This window comes from Ciona robusta, chromosome 11 (assembly GCF_009617815.1).
Source record: "Ciona robusta chromosome 11, ASM961781v2".
Taxonomy (NCBI): domain Eukaryota; kingdom Metazoa; phylum Chordata; class Ascidiacea; order Phlebobranchia; family Cionidae; genus Ciona; species Ciona robusta.
Genome location: NC_143245.1, coordinates 4,962,017 through 4,977,380, shown reverse-complemented (window position 1 = coordinate 4,977,380; position 15,364 = coordinate 4,962,017). Strand labels below are relative to the sequence as shown.

Below are 15,364 nucleotides of genomic sequence, written 5' to 3'. Positions count from 1 at the left end.
TTTGCCCTACTGCTATGTTACCTATACAGTATATGTTATTGTAAAGAATTAACTTTGTTTGAACTCTCTTGGTATTGTTAGAATTTAATTGGTAAATTTTGTACCCTACAAATGCAATTAAACTTAAATAACCTAGCAAAAAGTTAAATACTGGTGCCACAAATTTGGCATTGGTACCACTGTATTTCGCATAAGTCATTTTTTTCCATGAACTTTCTCTTAAAAGCGCGAAAGTCCCAATACATCGAAAAACGAAAAGTTTATCGATATAGCCTCGCGGGTATAACGTCACAATTGCCGCATGTGTACTAACACGAAACCGAAACTTTCGTAACGTATGGTTTAGTTTAATGTTAAACTTCGAAAGCGAAACTTTACGATCAGAGGAATCGGAAACGACATCTTCTTGATGTGTTGTTACGTAATTTCGATACTGCTTTGTATGGTCTTGACGAGAAAGTTTATTATAATTTCTATATAACCGTGACAGATTTTTCTATTAATGTTTCGGTTCGTGATATGAAATAGGTTACTGCATCATGCGATGGCAAGCGCCCAGTCGGGCATGTGAGAGAAAAAGTAAACATTACGTCATCATCTTGAACCGCTGCGTTCTTCGAAATGTAGAATAAATAGCGCCCGAGGAGAACCACTTGCATTAGTTCAGCGAAAACAATGAATCAGATTGGATCAATTTTGCTTTTGGTATTCTTTGCCTGCGAAGGTAAGAATTTTATTTTTGTATTTTGTTGTATTGTTTAATGCTAGTGCTATTCTATCATTATAACGATTGCGTTTAGCATTTTGTATTTTAACTGCCACATTTTTTTAATTCAAATAGTTTGCAATAAAAAGCCACAAAACAACATTTTGGCTGTCGTTTTTTTCTGTCAGTATTCGCCTTTTCGTAGTTTCAATTATTAGCCTGCGATATGTGTCTCATTCAATAAGATCTATAAATTCAATCTATTTTATTTTACATGACAGGATATTCCGTATGCACAAATATAAGAAACAGCGACGGAACGGGTGGCTTTGTGAGTAGTCCTTTCTATCCTTGGGCTTACACAAGCAACACCATATGCTCGTATTACATCATGGCGCCAAAAAAACACGTTGTTGCAGTACAGTTCACCTATTTCGAATTGCAGGATGTTGTGTTGGGAAACATGACAGATTACCTAAAGGTTAATGACCAAAATAGTATTAACTAAACTTAAAGGTTTCAGCCAATAGAGCTTTAAATCTCAACCTTATTTTACAATCCTTCGCTTACAGATTATTTTGCAATTCAGCATGTTTTGCGTATGCGTAAGCAAGAGTTAGGTAGTTCCTATTAAATTGTAATGGCGGATTAAAACCTTAACATTATTCTATAATATTGTTCTAAACCAATGCCAGGTCATGTACGGAAGAAAAAACAGCGAAATACCTCCACAATATTTTTACGGGTCACATTCACCTTTCAATTTTACATCGACTACCCAAAGACTTCGTTTGAAATTCGTTTCTGATTATCGGATCAATCTATATGGTTTCCACGCAACTTACAAATGTAAGTAAAATAGTTTGCACTAAATATGTTACTTAAAACGAGAAGCTGGTTTTAGAACTCAGTGGAAAGCTGTTATGTAAGGTCGATAAGTTGCGAATCAAATTAAAAAGTCGTTCCGATGATACGCAAATAAATGAACATCATTTTAAATGCTTTGTCATGCTTAACACAATAAAAATCGTCTTCCTATGGACAAGAAAAGTTATTTTGTTTATTTCTAACCCGCTGGGACAGATTCATGACAGTTTTGTCACGTCGACCGAAATACAAAGCAGCGCAACAGGGAATCGAGTTGCGTTATTGATGCCGTCTTGTATATACTATACAGCATAATATAGAATGAATAAATTGAAATGTTATTATTAAACTGAGATACAAATGCTGCAAGTAGTTCGGCCTTTTCAGCAGTTTTCTAATATTTAGACGAATACAATTTATTAATACACGACCGATGTCTTTTAAATGCGTCACGTTCCTATGCTTAAGAGGTACTGCCAGCCGCAAGCATTTCGCCAGAGGGTTGTTTTGCCAAAACTGGGCCATGCGGTCTCGCTTTCAAATTTAAAATGACTGAAACGTTCTGATTTCCAATGCAATTATTTTGTATGTAAATTCCAACTGCTTTAAATCTGTTCATTTCAACAGTTGTCAATATCCAAACGCATTGTGATACCACAAAGTTGCCGGGCAACGTGACGTCATGCTCTGACGTAGTCAACGAATATGCTACCGAGTGTCTTGCATCCTGTCCCACTAACTATTCAACTATCAGTGGCGCAGACACGACATGGACTTGTTCAAATAGGAATTTCACAGACAACACAACGTGCTTGCCGAAAGCGGAATTGGTACAAAGATGCGAGGACACAGATATGGTAAGACCGTGAATACTTGATATTTTGGCAGCTAGTTGGTAAAGCTGCTTTTTAAAACAAGGCTGATGCCTAAAGCGGTTGTCATTAAGTTTGACGTTTGTGGCAAGGAGTGTATGCCAAAGGAATTTCCTTGCAGTGCTGCTTCAGTTCAATTAGGAAATCGTACTTGCTAATTAAGTTTCGATGTGCGCAATTATTTTAAGTTGACCTTTTGACAAGCAATACGTCCGCCAGAGTATGTTCTTCGTATTGTTCAATAAATATGTTTTTTTTTATAGTTGGACTGTCCCTTTACTATGAATGAAATCATTGATTTCTATCGTACAAACCGACTTCCGAATGATGCAAATGCCTCTGCGGAGCATAGAGCGAAAGAGGAAGTGGAGTTAGATGGAGTCCCTTCGCCTGTCAATCTTGGTCGTTCGGGAGGTGATTTGTATGTTTGCAGGAGGAAATACTGCAGACAAGTTTTCCGACCATGGCGACATTACCCGTTTAAGTGTGGCCGCTGTAGAGGTATGCGTGTAAATTAATTGAAAACTAAAAAAGATAGATAGGCATCTTTGGTTAGGGAAAATTCTTTAACTCAAATTGTGGAAATTCTTCTTTACTATATAGCAGCAGATCATCTAACTCGACAAAATATACTTTTTTGTGATATTTTCGTGGATCTGGCTCGATGTACACATTTAATTATATTATATATTACAGATTCCAAGCGAAGAATTGCTTGCATGGTATGCAGGTTTCAAACACGTTGCAACCGAAACCCATCCCCAGGGTTCTTTATTTGAAATATCCGTTGACGTCCGTCTTTCGGGACCTGCCTTTACTGCTTATTGTTCTATTTTACTGCATTCCTGTATTGAGCGTACCATTACATTTGCCTATTTTATGTACAACTAAAACCCCTTTTGACTTTCGTACTGATGTTTTGTTGTAGAATACAGCTTTAAAAATAAAGTTAACATTACTCTATATGCATTGTGTGTGACACTTATAGCAGAAAATTAGTTTTTAAAATAAATGACAGACAAAAAATGTTACATTGTTATTCGACCAACCTAGTGGTCACTAATGGGTTGTCCAAATTATCAGCCATACAAAAAAAAAATTACCTACAAAGTAACATACATGGTAACTCGTAAGCTGGTACAGGGTGTTAAACCCGTGTGATAATGACTGCCGTTTTCCAGTCACGCGAGGATTAAGTAAGTTACATTCATTCATTCTTTCATTCATTTAGTTAGACTTGAGGTTTGCGGTTTATGCTGATGTCATCGTGTGATTTCCTGTATTTGTTTGCAGGGAAGCTGTTGAACTAATATAGAAAGAATCGAAACTTTGATTGTACGTAAAGTACTGTTAATATACTTGAATAATTTGTTAATACAAATGCAGCGGGAATGTTGAAATGCGTCATTGTAATCTGTGCAGCAATTAAGCCTAATGCGACAGTCGATTGCCCTTATTCTTTTCTAATTCTTTGAAAGTTATTTGTTTACTACCAAATGGGACGAGAAAAAAGAATGAAAAGATGTCCCATCTTCCCCCACCCTATACGATACTCGTTTTATAACATCTGTGGTTACTTTACCACCGTGACAATCTACACTTTACAAACTGTTTTAATATTGCTACAATGCGTATAAATTGTACCGTTTATTTATAAATTGTACTGTACATTTAAATAATCAAATTTGCGGTGTAATTAATATGCAAGTATCATTTTCAAAACATTGTACACGATAACAAAAATTGCATATAGATAAGATAGACAAAGAAAAACATATAATAGATTTGTCGACACCTTTTTTTTATATTGTTTTCATTTATAGTAGGGTGGGGGGAAGATAAGATACCTTTAGCATATCTTGATCGTGTTTTGAACATTTAATAACGTTCTACAGTAGTCGTGAAGATACGATTTTATAATTCTTTGAATGTTCTTTGTTTACTACCAAATTGGACGATTACACAGCTTCTTATTGGGACTGAGTCGTCAAAATTAGCAACAGAACAAGCAGTCCAGCAATGGCAGCCACGAAAACCCCCACTACGCTAATAACCCAAATAGGCAACGAGAGACAATTCAGTTTTGGGCAAACGGAATCATCGCTCGACTCCGTAGTTGTTATTTCTGGAGGAATTTCGCCTGAAGGACTATTGAGTCGTGTGTAGATATAAGGTTTTTCCTGGAAATATTAGTGCTAAATAAAGGCCGCCCGCTGTATATTTAGGCGATAACCAACGATACATTGTCTCTGTTTAAGTTAAAGCATAATTATACCCAAAACAATACTGGCTTACTGAATGTGCCTTTCTTCATCATTAGCGCCCCAAACCGTTGTGTTTATTTAGTTACCTTAGTCGGACACTTGAGGTCGCTCACGCTCCATTCCGTGGTTTTGGCGCCTTCTGCCTCAAACTGTAGTGATAGTTATTTATTTGTCTCGGGATGGAAACAAATACTCATGTAAATCAATAGACTAAACGCAATAGTGGACTACAATGACAACTATATACATATCGTCTGCGAGGTAACTATATCCAACAGTACTATGGGTTATGTTATAGTATACGTGACTATTAGGCTATGTCTCACGTGACTATTAGGCTATATCTCGTCCGGCGCCATGGTATAGTGGTTAGCGCGCCTGCCTGTAACCCAGAGGTTATGGGTTCAAGGCTCGACGTTGCTACCATTGTGGGCGCATGTGTTCTTGGGCAAGACACTTCACGGCAATTGCTCCAACCCAGTGGTCACTAATGGGTTGTCCAAATTATCAGCCATAAATAAAAAACATGAAAAACTCCAAAAAAAATAATCACCCACAAAGCAACATACATAGTAACTCGTAAGCTGGCACGAGGTGTTAAACCCGTGTGATAACGACTGTCGTTTTCCGGCCACGCGAGGATAAAGTAAGTTACATTCATTCATTCATTCATTCATTCATTCATATGTTTAAGAATAAATAACACCGTTTTGCCAACTGCAAGTTCTTACCATATTGTTCCATAGATTAAGAGCACCCATTGCATGTCCTTTAGAACTAAAATGGAAACAGTCTGGCGCAAAAAACGTGGCGTCCACTTCCCCGGTCTAAAATAAAGCACATTTGAGTATTTTACACGTAACGAATACACCTTGTTTAATGCCGAAATGAAATGTTTACCTCTGTGACAGGAAGCACAGTGTCTTTAAAGAAAGGCTGCAACACGACTGTGAAATCGGGCCTATCGTCATACCGACCGCTTGACACAAGTTCTGCCACCAAATCCTATATAACACGAAGTTGTACTTAAAGATTAGTTTTTTGTAGATGCGGTTACTTTAATCTATAATTTAATGGCTGTTTAATGTTTGAATACTAGTTTGAAATTATAGGTCTTTTATGGAAAGATATGAATGTATGATTCTTTATAAGACACGCCACACCACGGCCCATACTAGAGCATCACAGGCCGCAAATGCATCTGGACAAAATTAAAAATGTACCTGGTATTTCCAATTAATTTCTCGCAGTTCTTGTTGCTGTGTGCTGTTTGCTAACACCACGTTATCACAAGCGAGTCGTTGCGCTAATTTACAAACTCGAGAAGCGCCGTAACCATCCGCTATTTGCGGTAGAAGGTATACTTCGAGGATTTGCACAATTTGAATTATTGCGCGGGGAAGCTGCAAAAAATAACATTGCTCAAACTATGTTGTTATAACTTGAGTTATAAAACTGTATACCTAGTAAGTTTCGGTGAAAAAAAGTTTGCCCCGACCCGGGATTGAACCAGGGACCTTTAGATCTTCAGTCTAACGCTCTCCCAACTGAGCTATCGAGGCAGACATAAGCGGTCGCTCAATAAAGAATGAGTATTTAAGAGAATTTTCACAGTCAGACGTTCAGGTGTAATTGCAGTTATACATTTGGCACTGGAGCTTAATTATTATAGTATCTCTTATTTTTATATACTACCAACGCAATCATGAAACTAAAAAGGTGCATAAAACTATATTTTATCAAAACCAAGCGCATTTTGTTATTTTTTAAATATTGTTTTAAATTTTAACACCTCTTTATGCAATATGTCAAGCCCTTCCATTATTTTGTCTCGGTATGTTTCTGGCGAGGCTCCTATCGGGTCTCTATCAAGTGCACATAGGTCGTTTCCACCAATAAACATCGACACGAGCTTCCAATCGTTTTCGTAGTTCGTTCTCTGAGCATAAAATGGATTTCGTAAAGTCAAAAAAGAAATCAATACAAGAAATGATACTGTACCGAGTCGTTTTTCATTCTACTCAGAAGATCGCGCGCCTGGTCAGGCATGTCCCTACATGGAAGAATTGGTTATTGCGCCTGTTAACACATGTACGTAAAAAAATTAATCATATATAGTAGGATGGGAAAAGATGGAACACACCTTTAGCACGTATTATCCAAATATCCTGATCGTGTTTTAAACAATTAACACCAGTTTATGGAAGTCGTGAGGATATAGTTTTATTATTCTTTGAATGTTCTAGGTTAACTACTACATGGAACGGGAAAACATGGTTAAAAGATGTTCCATCTCCCCCGAACTTTATCTCTAGGCGCATACTTAGCCCTTGCTCCTGGCACACCAACGTTGAACCAATCTTCTTCGCGACTTTGGTACAAAAAACCGTTACCGACACCGTAACCTTTTACTTGGGGGTTAAACTTTCTCAGTATATCTAAGAAAACAAAAAAATAGACTTATTAACAAGAGTTTCTGCTTTTTATACATACTATTCAATTTACTCGTAATGGTCAGCGAAGTTTCTAATGACTCGTCGCCTCCCGAAGTCCAAGATATACCACGATATTGTATTGCCACTCCTGCTATTGTATTAGCACCGGCGCCGTTCGCCGCCTTTTGGGGAAATTAAATTTAGGTTATGTAGCAACTTGTACACGCGTTCTATTTGTTCTTACCGTAATCGAATCTCCCATTGCTCCAACAACATCAATATCTTGTGGTCGAAGTAAGTGTACTACAAAAAAAAACAAATTATAAAAAGCATTGTCGTGCACCACACATAATATTCGCGTAAACTTTATATCCCCGTTAGGTGCGTCATCATAGGGTATGCCCCTTTGACGAAAAGGTACTGGAAAATTAATTTTTGTTTTGCGCGAGGTCGCGCTTGAATAATCCTTTAGCTAGTGAACCTTACTGATAGTGTACTACTGTATATTTCTGTAATAGCACCCTGTTCGAATTGAACAATCGAACAAATAACAAATATATCACGACAGCAGCTCTTATATTAAAAATGGTGATATGGCACTTTTTTCGCCCATTTTCAAGTTTAATTTTAAACACTACAATACCCTTTTACCAAATAAATAATTATACATTTTAAGACCAACATTTTTACTAGTGACCAGCAAATGGTTTAGAGAACGCATGTTATTGTGTTGTTACAATTGTCAAATCGCTATAGACGTAGTAATGGAAAATTAAAATAATTATTTCTGTGTTTTTAAACTCTTTTACTTAGGAATTAAAAACTAATGTACTTAATATGTGGTATAAACACTTTCACTCAATGTTAGGCAAGTAATAGTTTAATTTTAATTTATTACAGTGTAGTTTTACCTGTTTTTTCTTCAGGTTGTGATTCAAATGTTATGTTGAAAAAATCAGTACCAGTTTTGTAAACAGTAATTTCAGGTCCCTGCTTTTATAATTGATTATTAAACACAAAATTATGTTCATTTATTGAAACTCACTGGAACTTTTTTTCCTATTTTTTCTAATACTTTCATTTGTTTTTTCCACTCCAAATTTGAATCTGAATATTGAAAAATTTTAAATTAGGTAAATTAAACTTCTTTTAACACAGGTATTTTTCCAGCCTTTTTTTTATAAATATTTATATATTCAGGCTTATTCTTATAAATATTAAATTTTCCAGTGTTTTTCATGAACATTTGTATATCCAGCCAGGCATATTCTTATAAATTCTAATTACCCACGAAGGGCTTATTCTAGTTACCCACAAAGTAGCATACTTGGTAACTCGTCAGCTGGCACGAGGTGTTTGAAAAATAACACCCGTGTTATAACAAACGTTGTTTTCTGGCCACACGAGGATAAAGTAAGTTGCATTCTATCATTTATTCATAAATATGAACTTTTCCAGTTTTTACCTTCATCTCCAAGTCCATATGGTAGTAGTACAAGAGAAAAGAGCAGAACCCTAAACATTGCCGTTATTATAATGTAAAGTCTAAAGCTAAACAATCTTCACAATCTTACTTAAGTTTATCTAAAATTCCCAACATAAAAGTCTAAACTAATCAATTTTAATATTGGCAAAAAGTACCAAATATATATAAGTGAAAATATTTCTGTGGTACAGGTTTCTATAAAACAATTATAGAAAAATCACATCAGCTTCTAATAACTTTACCTATGCCTTGAACTATGTTGTGTTATGCAGTTAAAAGCTATTGTTCCCATTGTGTCATTAGATCATTTCCAGCAAGGATTTGATTTAAGTTTCTGACATTTACTGCATTAGTTAATGCCTAACTATAGTTTACTTTACACTTAAAACAAAGTATGTTGTAAAATCCTACATTGTTTAGCAAAAAATCCCTTGAAGTTTGTTGATCATGCTTGTTTGCTTAGGATTAAGGCAAATATTTTCCAAGCGTTGTATCATATGTGTTAACATGAATTTTTATTTATTTTGGGTGATAATGCTATTGAGTGACTTTTGATATTAATCATGTGAATACAATTTTGGTATTTTGATTTGTCAGGTGCAAAATCCAATACAAAATGGTACAAAATGTAGTATGATACAAATATCCACATTATAAATATACAGAATACATATCATGCAAATGCATAACATACAAAGAATTTCATTTAGTTTAGAAATTTCTTTGTTAAAATTATTCAGTTTATTTATATAATATATGTTTCCTAAAATTGCTTATTAAACAAGGATTTTTTGTATGTTACTCATTATTGCTGCTTGTTTTTAGTGCAAATATGCATCCACAAAGTTACATAGGTGGTAACTAGTATGTGGGCACAAGGTGGTGAAATAAAACACCTGTGTTATGTGTCCATTTTCGCATCGTACTGTATCCCATACTTCAGTTTCAATAATGCTGTAACTAGACCTGCACCAAATCTCAGTGTTTTGACCATACATAATCGTAAAAGTATTTACTTCTTAGCAAATATTTGTTTCCTTCCCCTTTTACTGTTTAAAGCTCAATTAGGCGTTTCTGTAAATCTTCTGATTCGCAATAAAACATTTTACCTGCATACTTGTACGGGAGAATTGGTTCGTTTTTTTTTTGCCAGCCTCATCAGATCCATCTTCATAGTTTATGATACCATTTAGTATTTGATACTTATTAATGCATCCAAAATTAGACATGCAGTCCTTAGTTTCTGTTATACATCCACATCTGACATGGTTTGCAGTGCATGTGCAGTTATGCTCATCGCTCCAATTAGTACTCACTCTCGTGCATTTTATACATACTTTTAACATAAAAATATAAAAAAACAAATAAACTTACTTGCAAAAGCTGATAAAAAACTTATAAATATTAAAAAAGATAGCATGCTTGCTGTGAACATACTTTCATTTCTATTATTAAATTACAATCGTATTTGGAATAATTTTAGAAAACACCTTATATTGAGCTTACATAATATTTATAGCTTGAATCTAGTAAAGAGATTTATCATAAAATTAGTTATTTCTTAATATTTGCTTTTCAGATATCTCATAGTAAATTATAATTTTAAAGGTATATGGTTAAATCTGGGGTATTGATTTTGAAAGATTTGTAATAATGAATGACTGATAAGGGTGGAACATCATTGATTAACCAGGTATGTTTAGTTTGTAAATACATTAATAGCATTTATATATATATGTGTTCTTTACACGTTTTATCTAGCATTATATATTCTGTTTTTTTTATTGTGGTCAATTTTGAGATGAGAATGCAACAAACATAATTTGCTTTAAATATATTAATACTTGAATATAACATTTATGGTTGTTATATTTCTTATTGGTGAACTGTGTGCAGAATATAGTTTGTGTTTTGGTATACAGCATAATTTGTCATTAAGTTAGTAAACAAACTTAACATGCTGTAATGAGTAAAAAAATCCTATATAATTTTAAAATTCATGCCGATGCATGCAATGTATCACTGTCTGCAATTCAAAACAATTTGTCTCTGCAGAGAAATTTTTCGACAGTGCTGTGACTCATAAGTGTGTAGTTGATGCAGTTCATGAAATTTCATGGAAACTGCTTTGCATGCAATTTATAGTTGACGTTTTAAATACTACTAAAAAACGAAGTTTATTTCATTTTTCGAAAGTATAGTTATCCTGCAGCATTAATTAATTGCTAAGCTTTAGACTACTGTATATTTACCTTAATTTAAATTAATTTCAACTTAATCACTGACAGGTAAAGGTGATAGTTTAAAGCATAAGTGTTTGGCTTGGTGTAAATAACAGATGCGTAAAAGTTCTAATGACAGATATTTTGATTAATATAGTAATTAACTAATTATGAATGAGCTAATATTTAATACCTCTTTTCAAATAAATTACATGTAAAACCATCTGTTCTGCACCCTTATATAAGAGCTATTAAACATTTAAACGAGTTTATTACAGCCCTATGTTTTAATGTAGACTATGCTTTATTGTATATACAAACATTATGTGTGTTTATTCTAACATGCTGATGAAATTCTTCATTATTACAAGCTTCGGAGCTTTGTTTCTGTTTTTCACCAATGAAGCTACAGGTAACATTGATATTTCTAATATTGAAACTTTATTATTAAAAAAATTGCCTTAGGTGCAACAAACAACATAAATCTCTGCACCAATATCTATTCATTCATTGAGGGCTCCAACTGTTCTTGTCAGAGCTTCCCTTATGCATGTGAGTGCCACAATTTACCTGGTGGTTGCAGACGCATATCTGGAGTTGTTCCGCAATGCTACACTGATGAGGAACGATGTGACAGTTACAACTATTGTGGTGATTGGAGCGATGAAAAAAACTGTTCATGTACAGATGAACAGTTTGAATGTGCCTGTCATAAAAGTGTTAGTGGTTGCCAACATGATGGCAGTTTCATTCCACGCTGTTTAAAAAAAACATCCCTGTGCGATTTAATTAACGACTGCGGCGATTGGAGTGACGAATTTAATTGCTCATGTCCTCTTGGGGAGGCTCCATGTGACTGTTTTTATAATGACAGAGGTTGTCAAGACCAAGATAATTTTCCACTTTGTTATTTGGATTCTACTCGCTGCGATGGTAAAAATTACTGTGGTGATTGGAGTGATGAAAAGAACTGCACCTACGATTATGAATGTGATTGTCATCAAAATGATAAACCCTGTGCAGTAGAAAGTAATGGCTTTTATCAAAGAGAGGCTAAATGCGATGGCTATAATGATTGTGGGGATTGGAGTGACGAACTCAACTGTAGTTGCAACACATTTCAGTGTGCGTGTAACAACAGTGGTCCTGGTACAGTTGATGGTTGCCTATACCAAGACCGTACAATCTATCGATGTTATTATTCTGAGTGGAAATGTGACAACTACAACCATTGCGGAGATTGGAGTGACGAAATGAACTGCTCGAAATGTCCTCAGAATAAGTTTGAATGCGACGGTCCATGTCAGGGTAAAAATTGCCCTCCTGTAGACTTGGAAATACCAAACTGTTATTATCCATATGATCAATGTGATGGATTTAACCGTTGTACCGATTGGAGTGACGAAAAAAACTGTACCTGTTTGGATAATCAGGTAAAGTGTGGATGTCTTGGCCAGAACATCAACTGTACTTCTAACCTGGGTTGCCTTTCAAGTTATGAAATACTGGATGGGGCAATCAATTGTGCTGATGTCTCTGATGAGTCTTGTGAATTCAGGAAAATATTCTTGTATGGTTTTGTATGGCTCTGTAGAAACTTCTCTGCTTATGAAAAATTTGTAACTTTGAGACAACTAAGCCTTCTTACTCAACCTATATGCCACAACGTTACAACCTATTCATTGACTGGTGGTCAAAATCATGAATGGTGGTGTCACCGCATAGATACTAAGCCAGGTGTTGAATTATGGGACACTGCTCAGTGTGATAATGGACAATTTATAGAAGGTATTGCATTTTGTAGTGGAGTTACAAAATGTACTGATGGAAGTGATCAAAGAAGCAATGTTCCAGGTTTTAAATGTAAAGCCAAAGTAAACTACAAACAAAAAACAGAATCTTGTGTTTTACCTCAAATCAATCTTTATAATTCGTTGACCTATTGTGCAGATGATTCAGATAACTGTTTCATAGATGGAAAACTGAAATGTTTCAAGTGTTTAGATGGAAAGTTGTTGATATCCCCAAACCAAGTTTGCGATGGAATAGTAGATTGCTATGATTTATCTGATGAATGTTTATGTTCTGACCAAGAAGTTTGTAGCAATCTTTTGGGTAATTCAAGACAAGTGTGTCAATCCAATGAAATGTTATGTGTTGGTGAATGCATGAATATTACTCACGTTTTGTGCAACAACACTGCAAAGTGTGGCAATATCAACACAAAATACTGTATTCCTAATCCAGACAGTGAGGAAATTTATACCACCATTACTTGTAAAGTCGGTAGCACAAACATAACAGCAAATAAATGTGATGGAATACCGGAATGCTGGAATCGTGAAGATGAATGTGTGGATTGTAAAGTTAAATCACATTTCTGTGATGTTGACATTGCTTGCCACCAGGATATGTTGCAAAATAGTTTTTTATATTGTGATGGAAATGAAAAGTCTCAAGGGTTTGGAAAGTACAGTTGGAAATGTAGCCATGGTTTTGATGAAGTTAATTGCTCTAAGCGATTTTATTGCAAAAACGGAAATGACATCAGCATTACTGCAAGCAAACTCTGTGATGGTTTAATCAACTGTGATGATGGCTCTGATGAACTCAAGTCAATTTGTAATAATTCTCGTTTTTATTGCAACAACGGTGTTCCGTTATCAGTTGGTATAAAGAAAGTAGAAGATGGTATTAAAGACTGCACTGATGGAAGTGATGAATGTCCACCAAACATCAACAGAGTTTCATTGTTCTCTTCATCTCTTGAAATGATTTCAAATTCTTTGCTAAGAGCAATTTTTTGGATAATGGGATTAGTTGCTTTGATTGGAAATGGAATGGTGATTGCTAGCTCTGTTAAAGATTTAAGAAAAAGCAAAGGATCAATCGGAACTGCAAGTCATTGGTTTGTTTTAAATCTTTCATTTTCGGACTTTCTCATGAGTGTCTATCTCATATCAATATCAATTAAAGGCGTAATGTTTTCTGGTAGGTATTGTTACAATGATTTAGAATGGAGGAGCAGCACTCTCTGCTCATTCTTGGGAGCTTTAATGATTTTATCAACTGAAGCATCTGCTTTGATTATGACAGCAATGACTACCTTTCGTTTGTTATCCGTGATAGATCCAATTCGAATGCAGAATGTTAGTTGGAAAATTTATTGCCTTCCAGCTTTTCTATCTTGGATTATTGCATTTCTTCTTGCTACTATCCCTCTTATATCAAAATCATCTGGATACTTTGTTTCCTTTTTGTGGTTTCCAAATTATTTCTATTCAAAGCAGGCAATGAGGAAACCTGATATCAATGAGTTGGTTGGAAGAATGGGTGAAATTACAAACACAAGTTATGCAAAGTTAAATTGGTATCAACTAAAACAAGCTCTTGCTGTTAACTTTGAAAGTTTGAGCGTTAATGGAGAGTTTGGTTATTACAGTGAGACCAGCGTTTGTATGCCACGTTTATTTGTTAAAGTTGGTGATGATGCATGGGAATATTCAACAATGCTCATCTCCCTCAACTTCCTCATGTTTCTCTACATGGTTGCAAGTTATGTTGTTATTTATAAGAAAGGCACGAAAATGAAAAACTCAAATGCAGAAGAAAGGAACAAACACCTTCAAAGAAGAATAGGTCGATTGATTGTCACTGATTTTTTGTGCTGGATGCCTATCTGTATACTCGCCTATATTAATCTTGCTGGAGTTACTCTTCAAAATGTTGTTTATGTAATCAGTGCTGGTGTATTATTACCAATTAATAGCACACTGAATCCGTTGTTGTATTCTCAAACAATTGAAAACCAAGTCAAAGGGCTCATTTTAAAGTTGAAAGAATGTAAAGTGTATATCGAATCCCAAATTTTTAATAAAAATACCTAATAATAAAATGTACTAATGTTTGTAAGTATTTTTCCTTTCATGCATTTTTTTTCTATCTTGTAAAGATTTTTCTTATCATGGTATGTATTTTTACATTAAGCTTGATTGATCTACTCTGTGCCCTAGTAAACATAAGCACTGTATCACACTATAATATTCTTTTGAAGTTTTTGCTAAATAGCCCACAGGTTTGATTCCCAGACAGACAACAAAGTTCCATGCTGATCCTAAAACAATTAAATTCCTTATACCAAAATGTACATATTATTCTGTATTAAAATTTAATGTAAACCTTGGACTTTTTTTAAAGTTTTAGGAATATTAAACCCCATTTAGAAATGCAGTGTTGTTAATATTCTTCTATTATCAGAATTGTTGCATTATAAAATGTAAAATTTATAACTAATTATGTGTATCTAAATAAAATATTTAGAAGAATTTACTATAAATATTTATATTTTATTTAAATCATGACTCTTACGTTTAATTTGCTGTTCAACGAAATAGACTGAATTAGTTAAGTATTATATGCTCTGACTTTAGTTTTACAAATAAATATCTGACATCGTCAAAACAGTAAATATAGTTTGTTATGACTCATGAGTCATGATTACACAGTTCTTAG

At 34.6% G+C, this 15,364-nt stretch overlaps 3 protein-coding genes and 1 non-coding gene across 5 annotated transcripts; 2 read left to right on the top strand and 2 right to left on the bottom strand.

Annotated features, from left to right (window-relative positions):
- Positions 1-449: 449 nt before the first annotated feature.
- On the top strand, positions 450-3,408 carry LOC149728636 (uncharacterized). The gene is made up of 6 exons (XM_089888766.1): positions 450-724; positions 988-1,187; positions 1,402-1,555; positions 2,201-2,430; positions 2,709-2,946; positions 3,142-3,408. The coding sequence occupies exons 1-6, from the start codon at positions 676-678 to the stop codon at positions 3,222-3,224; spliced, it is 954 nt and encodes a 317-aa protein (XP_089744892.1). The 5' UTR covers positions 450-675; the 3' UTR covers positions 3,225-3,408.
- A 356-nt stretch (positions 3,409-3,764) lies between these two features.
- On the bottom strand, positions 3,765-8,851 carry LOC149728634 (phospholipase B1, membrane-associated-like). The gene is made up of 13 exons (XM_089888757.1): positions 8,610-8,851; positions 8,190-8,251; positions 8,056-8,134; positions 7,389-7,447; positions 7,215-7,326; positions 7,033-7,147; positions 6,711-6,762; positions 6,502-6,648; positions 5,933-6,112; positions 5,610-5,714; positions 5,441-5,536; positions 4,796-4,858; positions 3,765-4,625 (listed from the first exon to the last, which is right to left on the bottom strand). The coding sequence occupies exons 1-13, from the start codon at positions 8,665-8,667 to the stop codon at positions 4,416-4,418; spliced, it is 1,338 nt and encodes a 445-aa protein (XP_089744883.1). The 5' UTR covers positions 8,668-8,851; the 3' UTR covers positions 3,765-4,415.
- Positions 6,199-6,271, bottom strand: Trnaf-gaa (transfer RNA phenylalanine (anticodon GAA)). Its single transcript has one exon. It is a non-coding gene; the product is annotated as a tRNA-Phe (tRNA).
- A 42-nt stretch (positions 8,852-8,893) lies between the features above and the next one.
- On the top strand, positions 8,894-15,313 carry LOC149728633 (uncharacterized). Of its 2 annotated transcripts, XR_016386052.1 has the most exons (3): positions 8,894-10,323; positions 11,224-11,264; positions 11,318-11,411. XR_016386052.1 is itself a non-coding variant. In XM_089888743.1 (2 exons), exons 1-2 carry the CDS (start codon positions 11,177-11,179, stop codon positions 14,737-14,739), a joined length of 3,510 nt encoding a protein of 1,169 aa, XP_089744869.1. In that variant the 5' UTR covers positions 10,344-11,176; the 3' UTR covers positions 14,740-15,313. The 2 variants fall into 2 exon arrangements, 1 of the variants encoding a protein (XP_089744869.1); XM_089888743.1 differs by lacking the exon at positions 8,894-10,323 and having other exon boundaries at positions 10,344-11,264; positions 11,318-15,313.
- The last annotated feature ends 51 nt before the right edge of the window (positions 15,314-15,364 follow it).